Genomic DNA, 17,716 nt, shown 5'->3' with positions numbered 1-17,716 from the left:
TCAATGCCATAACTCGTCCGCGGCCAGCGAGCCGTACTATGGATAGCGGGGACGCGCCCTTCTGCGCTACGCAAGCGCAGAGCCAGCGCTGCCCGAAGGATGCCGGGACTTACCCTCCAGACTACAGGTCCCAGCTACCGGCTGGTTTGAGGTAGCCTGAGCACTGGGACCTGTAGTCTCGGCGAGGCTGCATGGCATGCTGGGAAAGTAGTCTTGGATTTAGGCTTGGCGGATTCCTCCTTGGACAGCGTGGTCTTATGTGCCATTGAGAGGCCGTCCTCGCCCTTTGTGGCGCGTTGCATGCGGAGTGGTAGTCTCCGCGGGTCCGTGTGCACGCTGGGCTTGTAGTCCCCGCGGAGTTTGAGTCGACCGGGGTTTGCGCGTATCCGGCATCCTCCCTGCTCTGGCTGAGCGCGGCCGCAGAGCAATGTTTGATGGCGTCGCTTAGCAGCAGCCGTTGCCCGCAGTAGCTTTCCACGCACAGGGGTGGGGCAGCGAGCGCGGCAGTGGGGGGATGGGGCGGCACGGGGAGGCGAGCTGCCGGGCACGGGGGGAGACGCCGGTGGTCCTGGGCGCCAGTTGGGGGATAGCGGCGTCCCCGTCTTTTCCCCACGTTCCCATCCACGGGGCCCGGGCTGTGGTCGGGTGGGAGAGCGCACTGCTTCCTGCAGAGACCGCGGCCACGCACCGGGACGGGCCTGTCCGCGTGGACAAGGGCACGGCTCTTGCCAGGGGAGCTGTGTGCGAGCGGAGACTGCCTGCGTGGGCTGGCACACGCTGATGGGAAGATCCACAGCCATGGTCTGTGGGCGTGTGAGGGAACCACGGGGTGCGTGTCAAGCCTTTAAAAACGTTCCTGGCAAATAGAAAGTGCGAAGCCATTAGGTCTCTATGATGTGATGCTTCTCGGGTACCCGGGTTACTACACTTGTCCTTAACCTTAGGAGCCTTTATTGTGCTAGCTCCCTCAAGCCCTTGTGCATCTCCTAGTGTCAGCCCCAGGTCCCGGGGCACTTGCATTACTCACAGATTGCTGCTTCCAGAACCAGTGCATCTTAACTTAGTGGTTACCTTACATCACTCCTCTTTATGCTCATTACTTAGATAAATCACTTTTGTTTTCACTTTAAACATAACTAAGTATAGAGATTCCAGGGATAGCAAGTTGAAGTATCGAAACAAAGGGTTACATATAAATGAACTAACACGCATAACATGCATTCTAGGGTTAGTCTTAATTAACAAGATACTCTCATGCCTCATAAAATTTGGCGAAAGTCCTGTGGACTTATGACTAAGACATTATTGAGCATGAGCTTTCGTAGTGATACCACTTCCTGGTATATAAGGTGCCACAGGACTCTTGATGCTTTTACAGATCCGGACTAACACGCTACCCTCTGATACTTCATAAAATATGTTCACTGGGACTTGCCAGCCAGGCAGGCTGTGATCCCTTTTTTCATGAGAGTGATGCATGTCTGCTAGGTATGAAGGTATGCTAGGTATGCCAAGTTATACCTCTCCACTCTTGTCTATGCCACCACAATCCACTGTCTTTAGTTGTAAACGGGTCCCATCCTGCTGTTATTTCTTTGTGAATTTATGAGAGGAAATTTACAGAATCTTTCCACTGGTATCATAGTCACTATGCAAATAAACCACTGCCATTATGAAGTGGACGGTATACAACAAAAGAACAGGAGTACTTATGGCACCTTAGAGACTAACAAATTTATTTCAGCATAAGCTCATCTTCTTCGTGCAATAGATGGAACACAGACAAAAGATATTTACGTATAGAGACCTGAAAGGTGAGTAGGCATACCAACAGGAAGAGTTAATCAATTGACATGACTATCATCAGCAGGAGAATAAAACTTTGAAGTGATAAGTGAGATGACCATAGAAGGTGTAAGAGAATGAACATAGGGAAATAGAATTCAATTAGGTATGACCCATCAATCCCAGTCTCTGTTTAACCTAAGTTAATTGTATCTAATTGCATATTAATTCGAGTTCACAGTCTCTCTTTGGAGTCTTGTTTTTTGAAATTTTTTTGTTGCAAAATTGCCACCTTCAAGTCTGTCACTGAGAGGTTGGCTACACTTGCAGGTGTGCAGCTCTGGGATTAAGCTGTCTTTGTAGAGCTCCTGTAGGGAAAGCGCTGCAGTGTGGCCACACTGCAGTACCAGTGCCAGTGTGGCCACATTGCATTTGCAGCGGTGTTGGAAGTGGTGCATTATGGGCAGCTACCCAAGAGCACCTTTCCCATTCTGCGCTGTGGGTTGTGGGAAGGGGGCAGAGGGTGCAGGTCATTCTGCTTCCTGTCCCAACGCCCCGTGATGCATCACTTCACATCCCAGGAATCTCTGTTTTTCCGTCCACATTTGGCACCATCTTGCCTCTTTCAACAGTTTCTGTGCAGCACAATTTCTATGGGAAATGGAGCCTGAACTGCTGAGGAGTATGCTGACGAGTCTCGCCAGCACATCATGTTTGGCAGTTGAGCTATTCCTTCAGCTCCAAAGTGACAGTGAAGAGTCCGATGATGATAGCAAGTCGCGTAATGCGTACGATACGAAATTGCTTGTGGCATTCACGGACATTCTCAGCACCGTGGAACGCCGCTTTTGGGCAAAGGAAACAAGCACTGAGTGGTGGGATCACGTCGTCATGGAAGTCTGGGATGGCGAGCAGTGGCTGCAGAACTTTTGGATGAGAGAAGCTACTTTCATGGGACTGTGTGCTGAGCTTGCCCCCACCCTGCGGCACAAGGACACGAGATTGAGAGCTGGCCTGCTGGTGGAGAAGCAGGTAGCTATTGCAATCTGGAAGCTGGCAACTTCAGACAGCTACCGATCGGTCAGGAACCAGTGTGAAGTGGGAAAGTCGACCATTGGAATCGTGTTGATGCAAATTTGCAGGGCCATTAATCGCATCCTGCTAAGAAGAACTGTGACTCTGGGGAACGTGCAGGACATTGTGGATGGCTTTGCTCAAATGGGTTTCCTTAACTGTGGAGGGGCGACAGATGGGATGCATATTCCTATTCTGGCACCACCCCTCCTAGCATCCAAGTCCGTTAATCGGAAGGGGTATTTCTCCATGGTTCTCCAGGCGCTTGTGGATCACCATGGGCATTTCACTGATATTAACACAGGCTGGCCCGGAAAGGTGCATGACGCATGCACCTTTCAGAGCTGGCCTGTTCAGGAACCTGAAGGCCGGGACTTTTTTCCCAGACCGGAAGATCACAGTAGGGGACGTTGAAATGCCCATTGTGATCCTTTGAGACCCTGCTTACCTGTTAATGCTGTGGCTCATGAAACCGTACATAAGGAGCTTTGACAGCAGCAAGGAAAGGTTCAACTACAGGCTGAGCCAGTGCCGAATGACTGTGGAGTGTGCTTTTGGCCATTTAAAGGGGCTCTGGCGATCTCTGTATGGGAAGCTGGACTTGGGGGAAAAGCAGCATCTCCGCGGTTATATCTGCGTGCTGTACCTTCCATAATATTTGTGAAGGGAAGGGTGAAAGATTCAGTCAGGCATGACCCTCCGAGGTTCAATGCCTGGATGCTGAATTTGCACAGCCAGAGAGCAGGGCTGCAAGAGAGGCCCAGCACAGGGCTGCAAGGATGAGGGATGCCTTGAGGGAGGAATTTAAGGCTGAAAACCAACAGTAATGTTTGGTGCCTTGTACGGGAGTGAAGTGCAGTGGTTACAATGTTAGTAGGAATCTGTGTTTGCTAAGCTGCAATAATAAAGACTCTTTTCAAAGCCAAGAATTCATTTATTGAAAAGAAAATAACTTTATTGACAGACACACAACTTTTTGGAAACCTAAAAGGGCAGGGCGGTGGGGTGGGGAACTGTACAGTCACAGGTTTGAATATGTCCTGTCTGGAGTGCTGTGCAATGACTGCTGCACTTCAGAATGGCTATACTGCATGGTGATGGGGGTTGAGTGCAGAGGGTAAGGGTCGTAGTTCTCAGGGCTGCTTGGTGAATGTACAGATGTTGGAGGCAGCTGGTGGTGGTGGTAAGAACCTGGATGCTGGGGAAGGGGATTTTGAGCTGACATGGGGACATAGGGGAAAGAGCTTTGGGACAAGGGTGGCGGAGGGCGCGGGTGCGGTAGTGCTTTGCCTGCATGGCTATGAGTGCCTGGATAGAGTCTGCTTGGCGCTCCAGGATGCTTATCGGCTGCTTTGTGCTTTTCTTCCTGTCCACTGCATTTCTCTGGTGGATCCTACTTTCCCTTTCCCACCAGTTCTGCACTTTTTGTTTGTCTGTGACAGAGTGCTACATAACTGCTTGCAGCATGTCTTCTTTGCTTTTTCGCGGTTTCTTCCAGAGGTTTTGTAGTCTCTCAGCCATTGATAACACGGGCAGCCGAGATCTCAAGGTTTCATCTGTAAAGGCAAAAATGCAACACTTAACAGAGACAGCATTGTTTATACTAGACAGTTATTCCCCCGCAGTTAAGGAGGGTAACAATCTTCACAATAGCATAATTTTCCCATCCCAAAGAGAGCGCACATAACCCATGGGAGCCCTGAAATGGTGAGGAAAGGGGACTGATTGTTTCAGGGCTGTACTGTCCTCGGGGTTTCTGTGCGTTGGGGAAAGCAAACAGCTGCCGGGGGCACCTACAGTGAACACTATCCCAACATTTTCCACAGGAGTTTATCCTGGAAGGTATCTCGCTGCTGTGGGTCACCTGGGAAGCATGGGAGGGTCTTCTACTGCAATGCGGATTCCGCCCTGGCCTCTATGCAGCTTGCCTGTGTCTTGCAATGGTCCCCCCACCTCTCACGGCACAGTGGCGCGGACGCGTTAACCTGACTGGGTCAAGGGCCACAGTGGCTCTCCCAAGAAACCTATGCAAGCGCATTGCCCACGCTATGGCTGAAACTTTTGAAGAGATTACTGAGGCCGATTACCGCGATGTGATAGACCACATCAATGCGCTGTTCCGATCTAGGCATACATGCATGCAGCCCTAACCCTTCCTCCTCTCCTGAAATATTTCAATCCTGAAAATAAAAGCCGCTTACCGGGAACCCGCTTCTCTGTTTGTCTTCCACCAAGTACCGGCTGCTGTGACTGGCTACCTTTCTCTTGGCTTGAGAAGAGTCCTGGCTGCATGCCTCCTGGGACCTGGGGTGTCTCCCCCAACCCCAATACCCTCACTCTCGCTTTCCTCCTCCTCCTCCCCCCCCCCCGAAGTGTCCATGGTGGTCCTCGGAGTGGAGGTGGGGTCACCACCAAGTATCGTGTCCAGCTCTTTTGTTAAAATGGCAGGTCGTGGGGGCAGCGCTGGAGCAGCGGTTTCCCTCGCAGGCTTTGCAGTAGGCATGCCACAGCTCCTTCACTGCAGCGCGTCCTGGTCATGGCCCCTGTCCAGCATGGCCCTTGATATCTGCCCATAGGTATCGTAATTCCTACAGCTGGAGCGCAGCTGAGACTGCACAGCTTCCTCCCCCCAAACACTGATGAGGTCCAGCAACTTGTCATTGCTCCATGCTGGGGCTCGTTTGCCACGATGGAGACCATGGTCACCTGGAAAAGATTCACTGATGCACTCTACCCCTGGCTGAGCAAACAGGAAGGGGATTTTTAAAATTCCCAGGGCATTAAAAGAGCGGGCTGACGCTTGTCACCTGAGTCAGGGCATTAAGAGTTCGAACCTGATGAGCAGAGTGGCTGAACAGGCATTCGGGATACCTCCAAATACCTCTGGAGGCACAATAACAGTGCTTTTGGTGCCACACTGGCGGAGCAGCACTGCATCAGCAGCATTATAGTCGTTATCCCAAGCTGAGGTGAAGTACAACTCAGCGCTGTCAGCCAGGGATATACAAGCGCGTATGTGTCTTGCAAGTGTGAATGGTGAGGTGACTTGCAGCGCTGTAAAGCCATACCACCCAGTGCTGGCAACTCTCCAATGTAGCCGAGCCTGAGGTTAGAGAGGTTGAAGTGTTCTCCACTGGTTTTTTGAATGTATGGTTCCTCGATGTCAGATTTGTGTCCATTTATCTTCTGCGTAGAGACTGTCAGTTTGGCCAATGTATGTGGCAGAGGGGCAATTGCTGCACATGATGACATATATCACATTGGTAGATGTGCAGGTAACGAGCCCCTGATGGCTGCTGAAATGTTGAATTAGCACAATCGCTTATAGCACATGATCACATAAAACACCCTATACTATAACAGGAAACCCACTGACCACTATACTTCCTACATGCCTCCAGCCTCCAACCAGGCACACCGACACGATCCATTGTCTACAGCCACACTCTTAAGATACACACCCGTATTGCTCCAGTTTTCCTCAGACAAGATACACCTACGAGATCCTACAAGCAATCTTAAAAATACAATACCCACTGCTGAAGTGAAAAAAACAGATGACAAAGCAGAAGAGTACCCAGAAGCCACCTACTAAGGACAGGCCCAACAAAGAAATAACCAGGAACCACTAGCCATCACCATGCAGGCCCCCCAACTAAAACATATCCAGCGCATCATCAAAGTCACAACCTAATCCTTAAAGATTGATCCCTCGGTCTCACAGATCTTCGGGAGACAGGCCAGTCCTCGACTTACAGACCAGCCTCCCAACCTGAAGAAAAGTACTCATAGAGCAACCGCACACCATGCAACATAAACACTAACACCAAGGAACCTATCATTAGCACAAGCCCGATGCCTCAGCTCTGTCCACATATCTATTCAAGGGACACCATCATAGGACTCATCACATCAGCCACGCCAAATCCAGGGGCTCATCACCCTGCAAATCTACCAAAGTGATATATGTCATTATGTGCCAGCAATGCCCTCTTGCCAATGTACATTGGGCCAAAACTGGACATCTCTACGCAGAACAGAAATAAATGGACACAAAATCTGACATCAGGAAATCATAACAATTTCAATAAACCAGTGGAGAACACTCAACTTCCTCTACACTCAGTGACAGACTTGAAAGTGGCAATTTTGCAACAAAAAAAACTTCAAAAACAGACTCCAAAGAGAGACTGCTGAACTCGAATTAATATGCAAATTAGATACAATTAACTTAGGTTTAAACAGAGACTGGGAATGGTTGTGTCATTACACTAATTGAATCTATTTTCCCTATGTTCAGTTCTCCTCACACCTTCTATGGGTCATCTCAATTATCACTTCAAAAGTTTTTTTCTTTTGCTGATGATAGCTCATGTCAATTGATTAGACTCTTCCTGTTGGTATGCATACTTCCATCTTTTCATGTTCTCTGTATGTATAAATATCTCTTGTCTGTGTGTTCATTCTATGTATCCGAAGAAGTGAGCTGTAGCCCACGAAAGCTTATGCTGAAATAAATTTGTTGATTTCTAAGGTGCCACAAGTACTTCTGTTCTTTTTGCGGATACAGACTAATGCGACTGCTACTCTGAAACCTGTCAGTATACAACAATGGTTCTCAGGCCGTGGGCCGCTTGTGGCCCAATCAGCACACATCTGTGGCCTGTGTGACATCCTCAGGGCCATACAAATATCATTCATATTTTGTGGATGCGGCCCGCATAACACATAGAGAGCTGTATATGCAGCCCACAATGGTACATAGATTGAGAACCACTGGTGTACAATGACCGGACAGCGAGGTAAGCATCTGTTACCCCTGCCTGCAAAGAACCTTTCTATGGCATGTCACCTTCTGGTGATCTGCCTATCTTAAGAACATAATTCACAGTATAGATGGATAATTTCTGGAATATTATCCTGACATACATTTGGCAATGATTAGGATGACTAGTGTGATACTGGCTCTTGGTAGGGAGCACACATGCCACCCTTTGGTGAACTATGCATATATCTAACCCAGCGGACACCTGTAAAACTCTCTGCACCCCCTGTGCCCTCTGCCAGTTGGCACCCAGAGATTCCTAGGTCACAGATGGTGCCATCAATAGAACTTGCTTATCCATTCTCTACACTTCACTTAAAGTATTGGACTATATTAACTATAATGTGTTATATTCAAGTCATATTGGATTGAACTACATCTCAACCATACTCAAATTTCAAACAACTACAAGGTAATGCAGTTTACCACTCTGACTGGCTGAGATGAAAAGAAGTCAGAGTTGTGTGTCATCAGCATACTGATGGCATCACAAGCCATATCTCCTCACATACCCTCTCAATGATCCTATACATACTGTACACTGAAGAAAAGGGGTAACTGAATGGAGTCCTGTATGAGATGACTCTTAGGGAGAGGAGCCATTTGAGAACCCCGAGCCATCTAAAATCAGCCCCATCTACTGCCACATAGGTCCACAGGCAAGTTGGTCAACAACACCTCATGATCATTTGTATCCAAAGCAGCAGATCACCTGGATCAATCAGTCTTCACCTGTCATTAAGACTGTGCCAATCACAACGGGTCCGCCATTCTTCTTGCACTCTTGCCTTTCTTCTCCACGTTCGTCCGAAGTGCTTAACAATGTCATCTTCTCATCTTGGAGGCCGATGGGGTGGTCTTTTCTATTCTTGCGGGTACCACTCAGCAATGATTGCGGTCCACCTATTGTCCGTGAGCCATGCTGTGTGGCCCGCCCATCGCATCTTGTTATATGTGCTTTCCATGACAATATCTTTCACACTGCTGCGTTCTCCGATCATTTTGTTTGGGATTCGATTCAGAAGGGAAATTCCCAACATAGCTCGTTCCAGTGTCCTTTCAGCTACCAACAGCTGCTGCTCTTCTCTCTTCGTCAGTGCCTACATTTCACTGCTGTCGGAGAAAAACACAGTTCTCTCTCTCTGGATGGGTGCAGCAAAATCAGATACTTTATTCTCAAGCAATTGCATAGAGGGAGAGAGTGCGCTAGGACGCAGGGTTTCCCCCTCCTTGGCAGGTCTCTCTCTACAGGTAAACAATTACAGCAAGCATTTATACCTTTTGTTACATACAATAATAAGCAACAGCTGCATTTTGTATATACATAGGTCATCTTGATATCTTATTTTTCTCACTTCTATTTAGACTACAGTCTACATTCCGTATCTAACACAAGGTCGCAACAACTTCTCACACAGTTCTTTCCCATTCACCTCACATAATCCTTGCTTCTACAAATCTCACGTTATTAGAATAACAGCTAGCCTGACTCTTGCTCACAGAGGTGACTATTTGCATTGAAGTTCCCTTCAAATCCCTGTCTGTTCTTGCTCTATTTCCACACTGCCATACAGTATGGCTGGCAGCACTGTTGAACTGAAGATATTTGAATGTGTGGTCTTGTTGATTTTTCCTTTGAGGACGTCCTTGATGGAATTAAACGTACATCATCCTGCCCGAATCCTTTGCGAGAGTTCTCTGTTTAGGTCTTGGCACGTATTAACTTCTTGGCCCAAATATATGTACGTTCCACTTCTTCTATTTCTTCTCCTGTTACCATTATTCGGGCTTTTTGTAAGATGTCTGATTGCATCTGTTTCGTTTTGCAGCAGTTCATCTTCAGGCCAACCTGAGTGCTTTTCTTCGTAGGATGCTCTGCAGTTGGTTTCAGTAATTAGTACGATGTCATCCGCGAATCTGTGATGAGATAATTATTCTCTGTTTATGTTGACACCGCTCCTCCAATTGTTCTCGTTCATAACCATTTCGAGGCAGGTGGTGAATAGTTTTGGTGAAATCGTATCTCCTTGTTTACACCTTTCTCGATTAGGATGCGTAGTGGAGTTTCGAGGAGAGTAATGTCTGTTGTACATCCAATATTCACTTCCTTCAACAAACTGATGTACTATGTGTTAATACCCTGCTCTGTGAGCGCTTTTAATATTGCGTTAAACTTGATGCTATTCAAGGCCTTTTCATAGTCGACGAAAGCGATGCACAGTGGGAGTTTGTATTCCCTCGCTCTTTCTAGGAGCTGGTTAAGGGTAAATATATGGTCGATCGTGCTAAAATTTCTTCAAAACCCTGTCTCCTCTCTTGGCTGTTGTTCATCCAGACTCTGTGAGACTTGGTTCGTTATCACCTTATAAAGAGCTTATAGATGTAAGAGAGCAGGCATATAGGGCAGTAGTTCTTAAGATTTTCTCGATCGCCCTTCTTGTGCAACAAGATGGTGTTTGACTCTTTCCAGCTTGATGGTATTTTTCCTTCTTCAAGATATCGACTGAATCTTAAAGCGAGGGCCTTCCAAAGTTTTTTGCCTCCTGCAGAAATAATTTCTGATATTATTCTGTCTTTGCCTGGAGCTTTTCCCTTCTTCATCTGGTATAGTGCACTTCGGACTTCACTGACGATTATTCTGACTCTTGCAGCATTGGGAGAGGAACATTGATTCTTGAATTAAACATTTCTGTATAGAAGTCCTTGCAGACCTCCTTCATCACTGCTCTGTTAATTACTGTCTCTCCGTCCTTGTTCTTCAATGCTGTTACGCTCAATCTATATTGCGTCAATTCCCGCTTGCATGTCTTGAGGCTCTTGCATAATGCAGCTGTTTTGAGGAGCTTTTCTTTCTGGAAGTTCTTGAAGTCATCCTTCAGTTTTCGCTGTATAAGTTTGTACAGAATGGAGTACTCAAGGTTGTTATCCGAGCTCCTTTTCATATTTCTCCGCTTCTCCAACAAGCTTTTCATTTCATTCGAGAATCTTCCTTTCCCCTTCTTGAGCTTTTCAATTTCAGCTGCTTTTATGCAACATCTCAGCTTATCAGCAAAGATGCTATAGTCCTTATCACACTTTTTCATCTGGCTCCATTCAAACCCAGAAATCACTTTCTTCAGCTTTTCTTCATTGATTTGTCTTCAGCCGCTGTTTCCTATTTGCCATCTATAATGTCGCCTTTTCCGCTGCTTCGTCGAAAATCAACTTTGTGCTAAGCAGGCAGTGGTCACTGCCAGTGTTGAAAGGCTGCACCACAGAGATGCAGGCTTGAACGATGTGCCTTTTATTGACTAAAATATAGTTGATTTCATTCTTGCTTTTTGTGTTTGGTGTGATCCATGTCCACCTTCTTGCGGTCTTCTTTTTGTACTAAGTGTTTGCCACATACAGTTCTTTTGTTTCTGCCATCGCTACCAGCCTTTCTCCTCTTTCATTCCTTTTGCCACTGCCGTATCTCCCTATAAACTTTTCACCAGCTTTCCCTCACCCGACCTTGGCGTTAAAATCTCCCATCGTGATAGCATAAGTAGAGTTTTGTGTGAGGGCTCTTTCGAGCTCTCGGTAGAATTGTTCCACTTGTGGGAGCATAAGCCTGGATGACCTTGAGGGTAGCTTTTGACTTTATCTGAAGACGCAACACACCAATATGTGATGATATTAGCTGGCATGATGTGACTTTCAAAGACCAATCCTTACTGATGATAAATCCGACTCCTCCAACGTTTCCAGTGCCATCTCCCTTTCCGAGCCTCGCAGCGTTTTCATCCTTCCAGTTGACTTCCAACTCCTTCTTTCATTGGGTTTCTCTGACACCAAGGACATCACATTTTATCCTTTTCTTCTCCTCCATCAGATGGTTTAACATTTCCTCCCTCGCCAGCAACCTATAATTGTAAGTACACAGAGCAAGCATTGTCCTTTTTCCTTGTTGGCCTAGCATCTGCCATTTTTAGCTGCTCTCGTCGCTCATTTTCCGCTCTGCCACCATAGAACGGTTTGATTGTGTGCAGGGAACTAAGACCCATTTACTCGTGTCGTTTTAGCTGTTAACTTCAAGCCATCCCACTGGCTAGGCGAGCAGGCATGCGTACCTCCTCAAGTTTAGCCAGCCTTCAACCTCTAAGGAGAAGGAGATGCGCTCTTTCTGAGAGAGCAATCCACCTCCTAGATTGAATAGTCCGACTGTTCAATAGTCTGTAGCATGGTTAGACCTACCAGGGCATATGCCCTGCTACCATAGATGTCAGATGACCAGGGCCACCGCTGTGCCACTAGGAGGCGCTGAAGTAGGATTTTGCAGTGGAGCAGCAGAGCTAATAATATCAGCATGGACCCTTGAACTTCATCCATTGCCGTAAAGAGATCAACTACAAATACAACCAGCACAACATCTTCTAGCAAGTGCCATCATCAATAAACTGATACTGTATAGCATTATTTGGTTTACTGCACCCAAAAGTGTCCTTTGCGTTTACAGGACATATAAAAGACCCAATCAGTGCTCCTAATAATTTACAATTTAAAGTCCCAATCCTATAATTGGATTAATAGATTCATTCATGCAAACACAGAGGTCTTTCCACTTGGACTAATAGCAAGATTGAGGCCTATATAAAAGGCATAAGTTAACAAATGGTCCAGCCTGGGACTCCAGAGCCCTTTCTTGTTGAGCGAGACATGCTAGCCTGCTGCAACACAGACTCAAGGTCTGGATCACGCCCCCAAATCTACAGACTTTAAGTGAAAACAGCTCAGCAGGTTACCTGTCTCCAGTACCCAGACACCCAGTTCCCAATGGGATCCAAACCCCAAATAAATCCATTTTACTCTGTAAAAACCCTCTATATCACTGATAGAGAGAGATGCACAGCTATGTGCTTCCCAGGTATTAATCACTTACTTTGGGTTTATTAATAAACAGAAATGCACCCAATAACAAAGTGACTTGCAATCCAACACCTGCGCATCTAGGCCAATCTATGCAAACAATGTTGGTTGCTGAAGTCTTCTTCTTTAGTTCATCACTAGATGTCAGAGTAGAATTCATTCAGGTCCTGCTTACATGGTCAGACATAAAGTTGGTATCCTGAAATGAAAGTAGCCTATAGGTTTGTGCAAATGGGATTTGTGATGCCTGAGTCATTAGCTAATTAACGATTAGGAAAGACAAGAGATGTGTGGAAGATTAGTGAAGGACTAGTTGCACAGCAGAATTCTAGAGTGGGGCTGTTGGAAGATAATTCTGTGCTTCTATTCTTGGATGTGTCCTTGATTGAGGGTTTTACTGTCCCTTCCACAGCAAAACCCTCAATCATTTGTCTGTCTGTGGAAGTGGGCCTGTCCACTTGTTTACATCTCATGGCCCATTTTTTCATGATGCCAATAGCCCATTTGCCTAATCTGCAGTCTCAGCCTCTTGTTTTCCTTGGTCATCTGCTACTCTGACACACCATCTTCTCCTTCTGCTTAGTATATTTTTTCCGTCTTAATCTCTTTTCTCCTAATTAACTGGGCAGGACTAGCATTTCGAAAGGTCCTTGAATTTCTTTTGCCTGGCACACTACAGGAGAAGTAGAAGATCAGAAATATATGTATAATGCAGTGTAGTGTCATCCTTGGAAAATGATTGATTATATAGAATATATATTTTCCAGAACACTTAGTAAACACAGAGAAACTGACTCTAGAACAGTGGTGGGCAACCTGTGGCCCACGGACTGCACATGGCCCGTCAGGGTAATCCGCTGGCGGGCCGTGAGACAGTTTGTTTACGTTGACCATCTGCAGGCATGGCTACCTGCAGCTCCCAGTGGCCGCAGTTCTCTGTTCCCGGCCAATGCAAGCTGTGGGAAGTGGTGCAGACCACAGGGACTTGGTGGCCACCACTTTCTGCATTTTCCATTGGCTAAGAATGGTGAACCATGGCCACTGGGAGCTGCGAGTGGGTTGCCTGCAGACAGTCAACATAAACAAACTGTCTCCCAGCTCAACAGTGGATTACCCTGACCGGCCTCATGCAGGCCTCAGGTTGCTCACCACTGCTCTAGAATGTTATGGAATATATTTCCCCACAATTCCTACATTTTTCTTTTCTATGGCATATTATGCATATAGGCTATTAAAGACTTTTTAATACTGGCCAATATATGAAATCAAGTAATGTAGAGCTTCTGAATTATACTGCAGTAATGAATATATCTCTTCTCCCTCTCTTTAGGTACTTCTGCTCAGTATCTAAGGATTCCCCATTAAAACTAGATTTAGACTTGTAAAAATGATGTAACTGAGATAATAAATGTGAAGTACAGATAGCTGGCAGGTCACTGGAGGCTAAGGAAAGATGATTTGCCTCATAACTTAATTACACAGCTGGAGGAGAAAAGTTTTCATGTAGTCATCGCAGACAATTCTAGGAATGCTTTAAGGAAGGTAGTGGCAGCGGCAGCTGAGGTTGTGTGGCTGTGCAGTATAAAAAGGGAGGTTAAACTGGTGAAACTGTAGACTGGGCTGAGGTAATGCAGAGCAAGTTTTGCCAATTCCCAGAAGTATGTGTGAGATTCCCACAGCCTCAGATGTAGGGAGTATGAGGGCTAAAAAGACATCAAAAGTTGGATGTCTGGGGGCAGGTCTACACTATGTGGCTAAGATGACCTAAGTTATGCAACTCCAGCTATGTGAATAACGTAACTGGAGTTGGCGTACCTTAGGTCGACTTATTGTGGTGTCTACACTGCGCTGGGTTGATGGAAGAAACTCTCCCATCGATTTACCTTATGCTTCTAGTTTCAGTGGAGTATTGGAGTCAACGGGAGAGCAATTGGTAGTTGATTTAGCTGGTCTTCACTAGACCCAGTAAACTGACCCCTGGGGGATCGATCGCCATGTGTCAATCCCCCGGTAAGTGGAGACCAGCCCTGAGAGGGTGATTGTCATGCGCAAAATATCTGTCTCAATTCTGTATGTTAGCTCGCAGCAATGGACTAAATATACTGACTGTTCTGGTTTTTTGTTTCACCTTTTTTTTTTTTTTTTTTACTGCATTGTTGCTGTGTCCGCAAGGGGGGCCGAGATACCGGTGAAAGAATGACACTGAGCCCGAGAATAATAAACAAGGCTTTACTGAGGGAAGAACTTATACTCCAAGCTGTGTGGGGAGTCCCTGAGGCGCGCGGAGGGGCTGCGGGGGATTCTGGCCGTCCGGGACAGCTGGCCAGGCAGGACTCCACCAAGGGGAGTTCTCTGCGATGTTATATTCCCTGCGCTTATATGGGGTCAACAGCTGGCTACCTTCATTACATTCATAAATTGTACATATTATATAAACTGACTTGTTTACAGACAAAAACATGCTGAACTGTACTAAACCATATCTTAGCAAGGTCAGGCAAAGTTCACTGAAGGGCCTGCATCTTCTGCCCACAGTCAATCACATACTCGGTCCGCCACTTAGCTCCTTGCCAATCTACTGCAACCTTACCCCTACAATTGTCATCCTTCTAACTTAGGGCAATATATAGATTTTAAAAAAATGCTTCTTCTGTGTTTAAACTTAGCAGGGCCTAATTGCTCTTTTTGGGCTATTGTCAGCATGTGGCAGGAACGGCCAAGGTGAATGTAGTAATCCACAAACTCAGACCCCTCTTATGGATATAGTCCAGGCATTTCTCATCATGTCCAATACAGTGGCAAGCCACCATGACACATAGATAGATACAGACAGGAGAAAAGCTCCATGTAGATGGACTTTCTGTTTCACATTCTTATTACCCACAGAACAAACTGGCCAGCTTTCAGGTTAACTACTGGATTTTATAGATACAGGCACAGTAAGCGAAAAGATGAGGGTAGTAGCTAGCACAAGAGTTTTGCTGTTTTATAGAAATGGATGCTGGATAATCAGATGTTCAAAGTGCAATTGTTGGGTGTTATATAAGAGATTTTCTTTTACCACAGGCAGATTTGCCTTCTGGAATATCTGATTCAAAGATCTCAATGTGTTCACTGAGAAGCACAATGTACTGCATTATGAGATTGGTGGATGTTTCTTAGCATCGGTCTCTGCCATTCACATGGTTGCTTCTGACAATCATAGCTACAAGTTCATAAATAGTAATAAATACTGTTGTTTGATTATTTTGTTACAGAAAAACTATTTTAAATTCAAGATGCCACCCAATTTAGATTGGAAGAAGCTTATGAGAATTAATGCTGATGATTTGCCTCGTCAAGAAGAACTGGCAGATAGTTTGCTGGTGACTATATCCAAGGTATTTTAAGTGAACTTTAACAGTTTCATTATTCATTCTTTAATTAACCTGAACTGGTAAAATACGTGTGTAGTATTAAGTGTGTTTGTTTAATTTTCTTGATGTTTAACTAAACCATATTCTCATCTATATTTAGGTTGAAGGAAATGACTTAAAAGATGAAAATTCTGAGCATGTGGTACATCTTTTTAAAATTACACAGTCACTAATGAAGGTTTGTATTAATCTTATTTTTTAAAACAACATGAACTTTTTAAAATGCCTTAATGTATTTATTTTTAGATAAAAGTATTTGTTTCCATTTTCAAGTAGAAGCTCAGGGCTCAGTTCTTTTGTCTACACACATGTAACTCCCAAGTGTACTGAAAGACACACACACTTTGTTGCTTCACATAAGTGCTCCTGGGAGTTACATGTATGTAAGATGAATGGAAAAACAGATTGTGTAATTAAAAGAGCCAGCTTTTCCAGATAGAGAAATACAAACAGAAATCTGAAACAATTTTTAGATGCTGTAAAATATCTTAAATAATTGTTTTTCTGTAATGTTTGTGGTGCATAAAATACATGATGGTGTGGTGCCCGTTTGATTGGGACTAGTCTGGAATAACCTTCAAAATTTGAGTGTCAGCACTACTCATTAGGAAGGTAGTGTGGGATTGAAAGAGAGAGTTTTAAATTGTTGGATGCCAAGTAATTTTATTTGAAAAATTACTAACAACATTTAATTTAGAGAAACAAGGAATTGTAGGCTAGCTTTTATTAATTGTTCTCTTATTTCCAGTTCAGGGTTGCGGCTCCCCCTCCTGTAGTCATAGAGGTTCTTTTACATACCTTTATAGGACACCATGATCAAGACCAAGAAAAATAATCACAATTTTTAACCATGACTATTTTATTATTAAAGAAAGGTTTTAAAAAATTAAACCAAACTGCATAAATGACTGAACACAAATGATAAACTGGTTACTTCTGTTACAATCTGTTCTGCATGTCCCTCTGTGGAGAGCTGTTATCTCCCTTGAGCGTGAGCCATCTCAGGGGGTGGGGACGCTTTTCTCTTGGTAAGTTAAGACCAAAGTATATTATTTCCCAAATTGTTGTGAATTAAGCTTTAGCATCTTATTAGATACTTAAAACTATTCATCTGAACAAAATAATTTGTTTAAAGGAAGTGAAGCCTATTAATAATCAGTAATCTAAACAGTTTATAGTTGGGTAAAGTAAGCAATCTTAGCTAAATCCTATGAAATTGAAGAAGATATTTAAATTAGTTACTCAGAAGAAAGCCATTTAAGGCTCTGTCTTAAAACGGGCCGCTTATGAAAATTAAGAATTTTAGATCCAGTTACATCCCATTATTTCTCTGTTTATCCTCTCGAGAAATACAAGGTCTAATCACTTGGCAATTAACTTGGTGTTAGCACTGGTTTACACTACAAACTTATGTCAGTATAGCTACATCGCTCAGGGATGTGAAAAATTCACGCTCCTGAACAATGCAGATATATGGATCGAATTCCTGGTGTAGAAAGTGCTATGTTGACGGAACAGCTTCCCCCGTTGATATAGCTACCGCCTCTCAGGGAGGTGGAGTATGTAAGACAACAGGAGAAACTCTCCTGTCAATGCAGGTAGCATCTTCACTAAGCTGTACATATATACAAGCCCCATGTTTTCTAATTTACAACAGTATTTCAGCAAAATCATTACAAAAGTTTTAAATCTAATCACTTACCAGCAGGGGCGGCTCTAGACGTTTCGC

General features: G+C 45.0%; 1 protein-coding gene across 1 annotated transcript in view; it reads left to right on the top strand.

Moving 5' to 3' along the window:
- The first annotated feature begins 15,833 nt into the window (after positions 1-15,833).
- CEP290 (centrosomal protein 290) overlaps positions 15,834-17,716 on the top strand; it is a 94,820-nt gene continuing 92,937 nt past the window's right edge. Inside the window, exons 1-2 of the mRNA XM_075063469.1 lie at positions 15,834-15,951; positions 16,088-16,165. Of these exons, the coding sequence (XP_074919570.1) occupies positions 15,850-15,951; positions 16,088-16,165 (180 nt within the window). The 5' untranslated portion in view covers positions 15,834-15,849. The remainder of the gene's footprint in view (positions 15,952-16,087; positions 16,166-17,716) is intronic.

Source organism: Chelonoidis abingdonii, chromosome 1, assembly GCF_003597395.2.
Source record: "Chelonoidis abingdonii isolate Lonesome George chromosome 1, CheloAbing_2.0, whole genome shotgun sequence".
Lineage (NCBI taxonomy): Eukaryota > Metazoa > Chordata > Testudines > Testudinidae > Chelonoidis > Chelonoidis abingdonii.
This window is presented reverse-complemented; position numbering and strand designations above follow the sequence as displayed.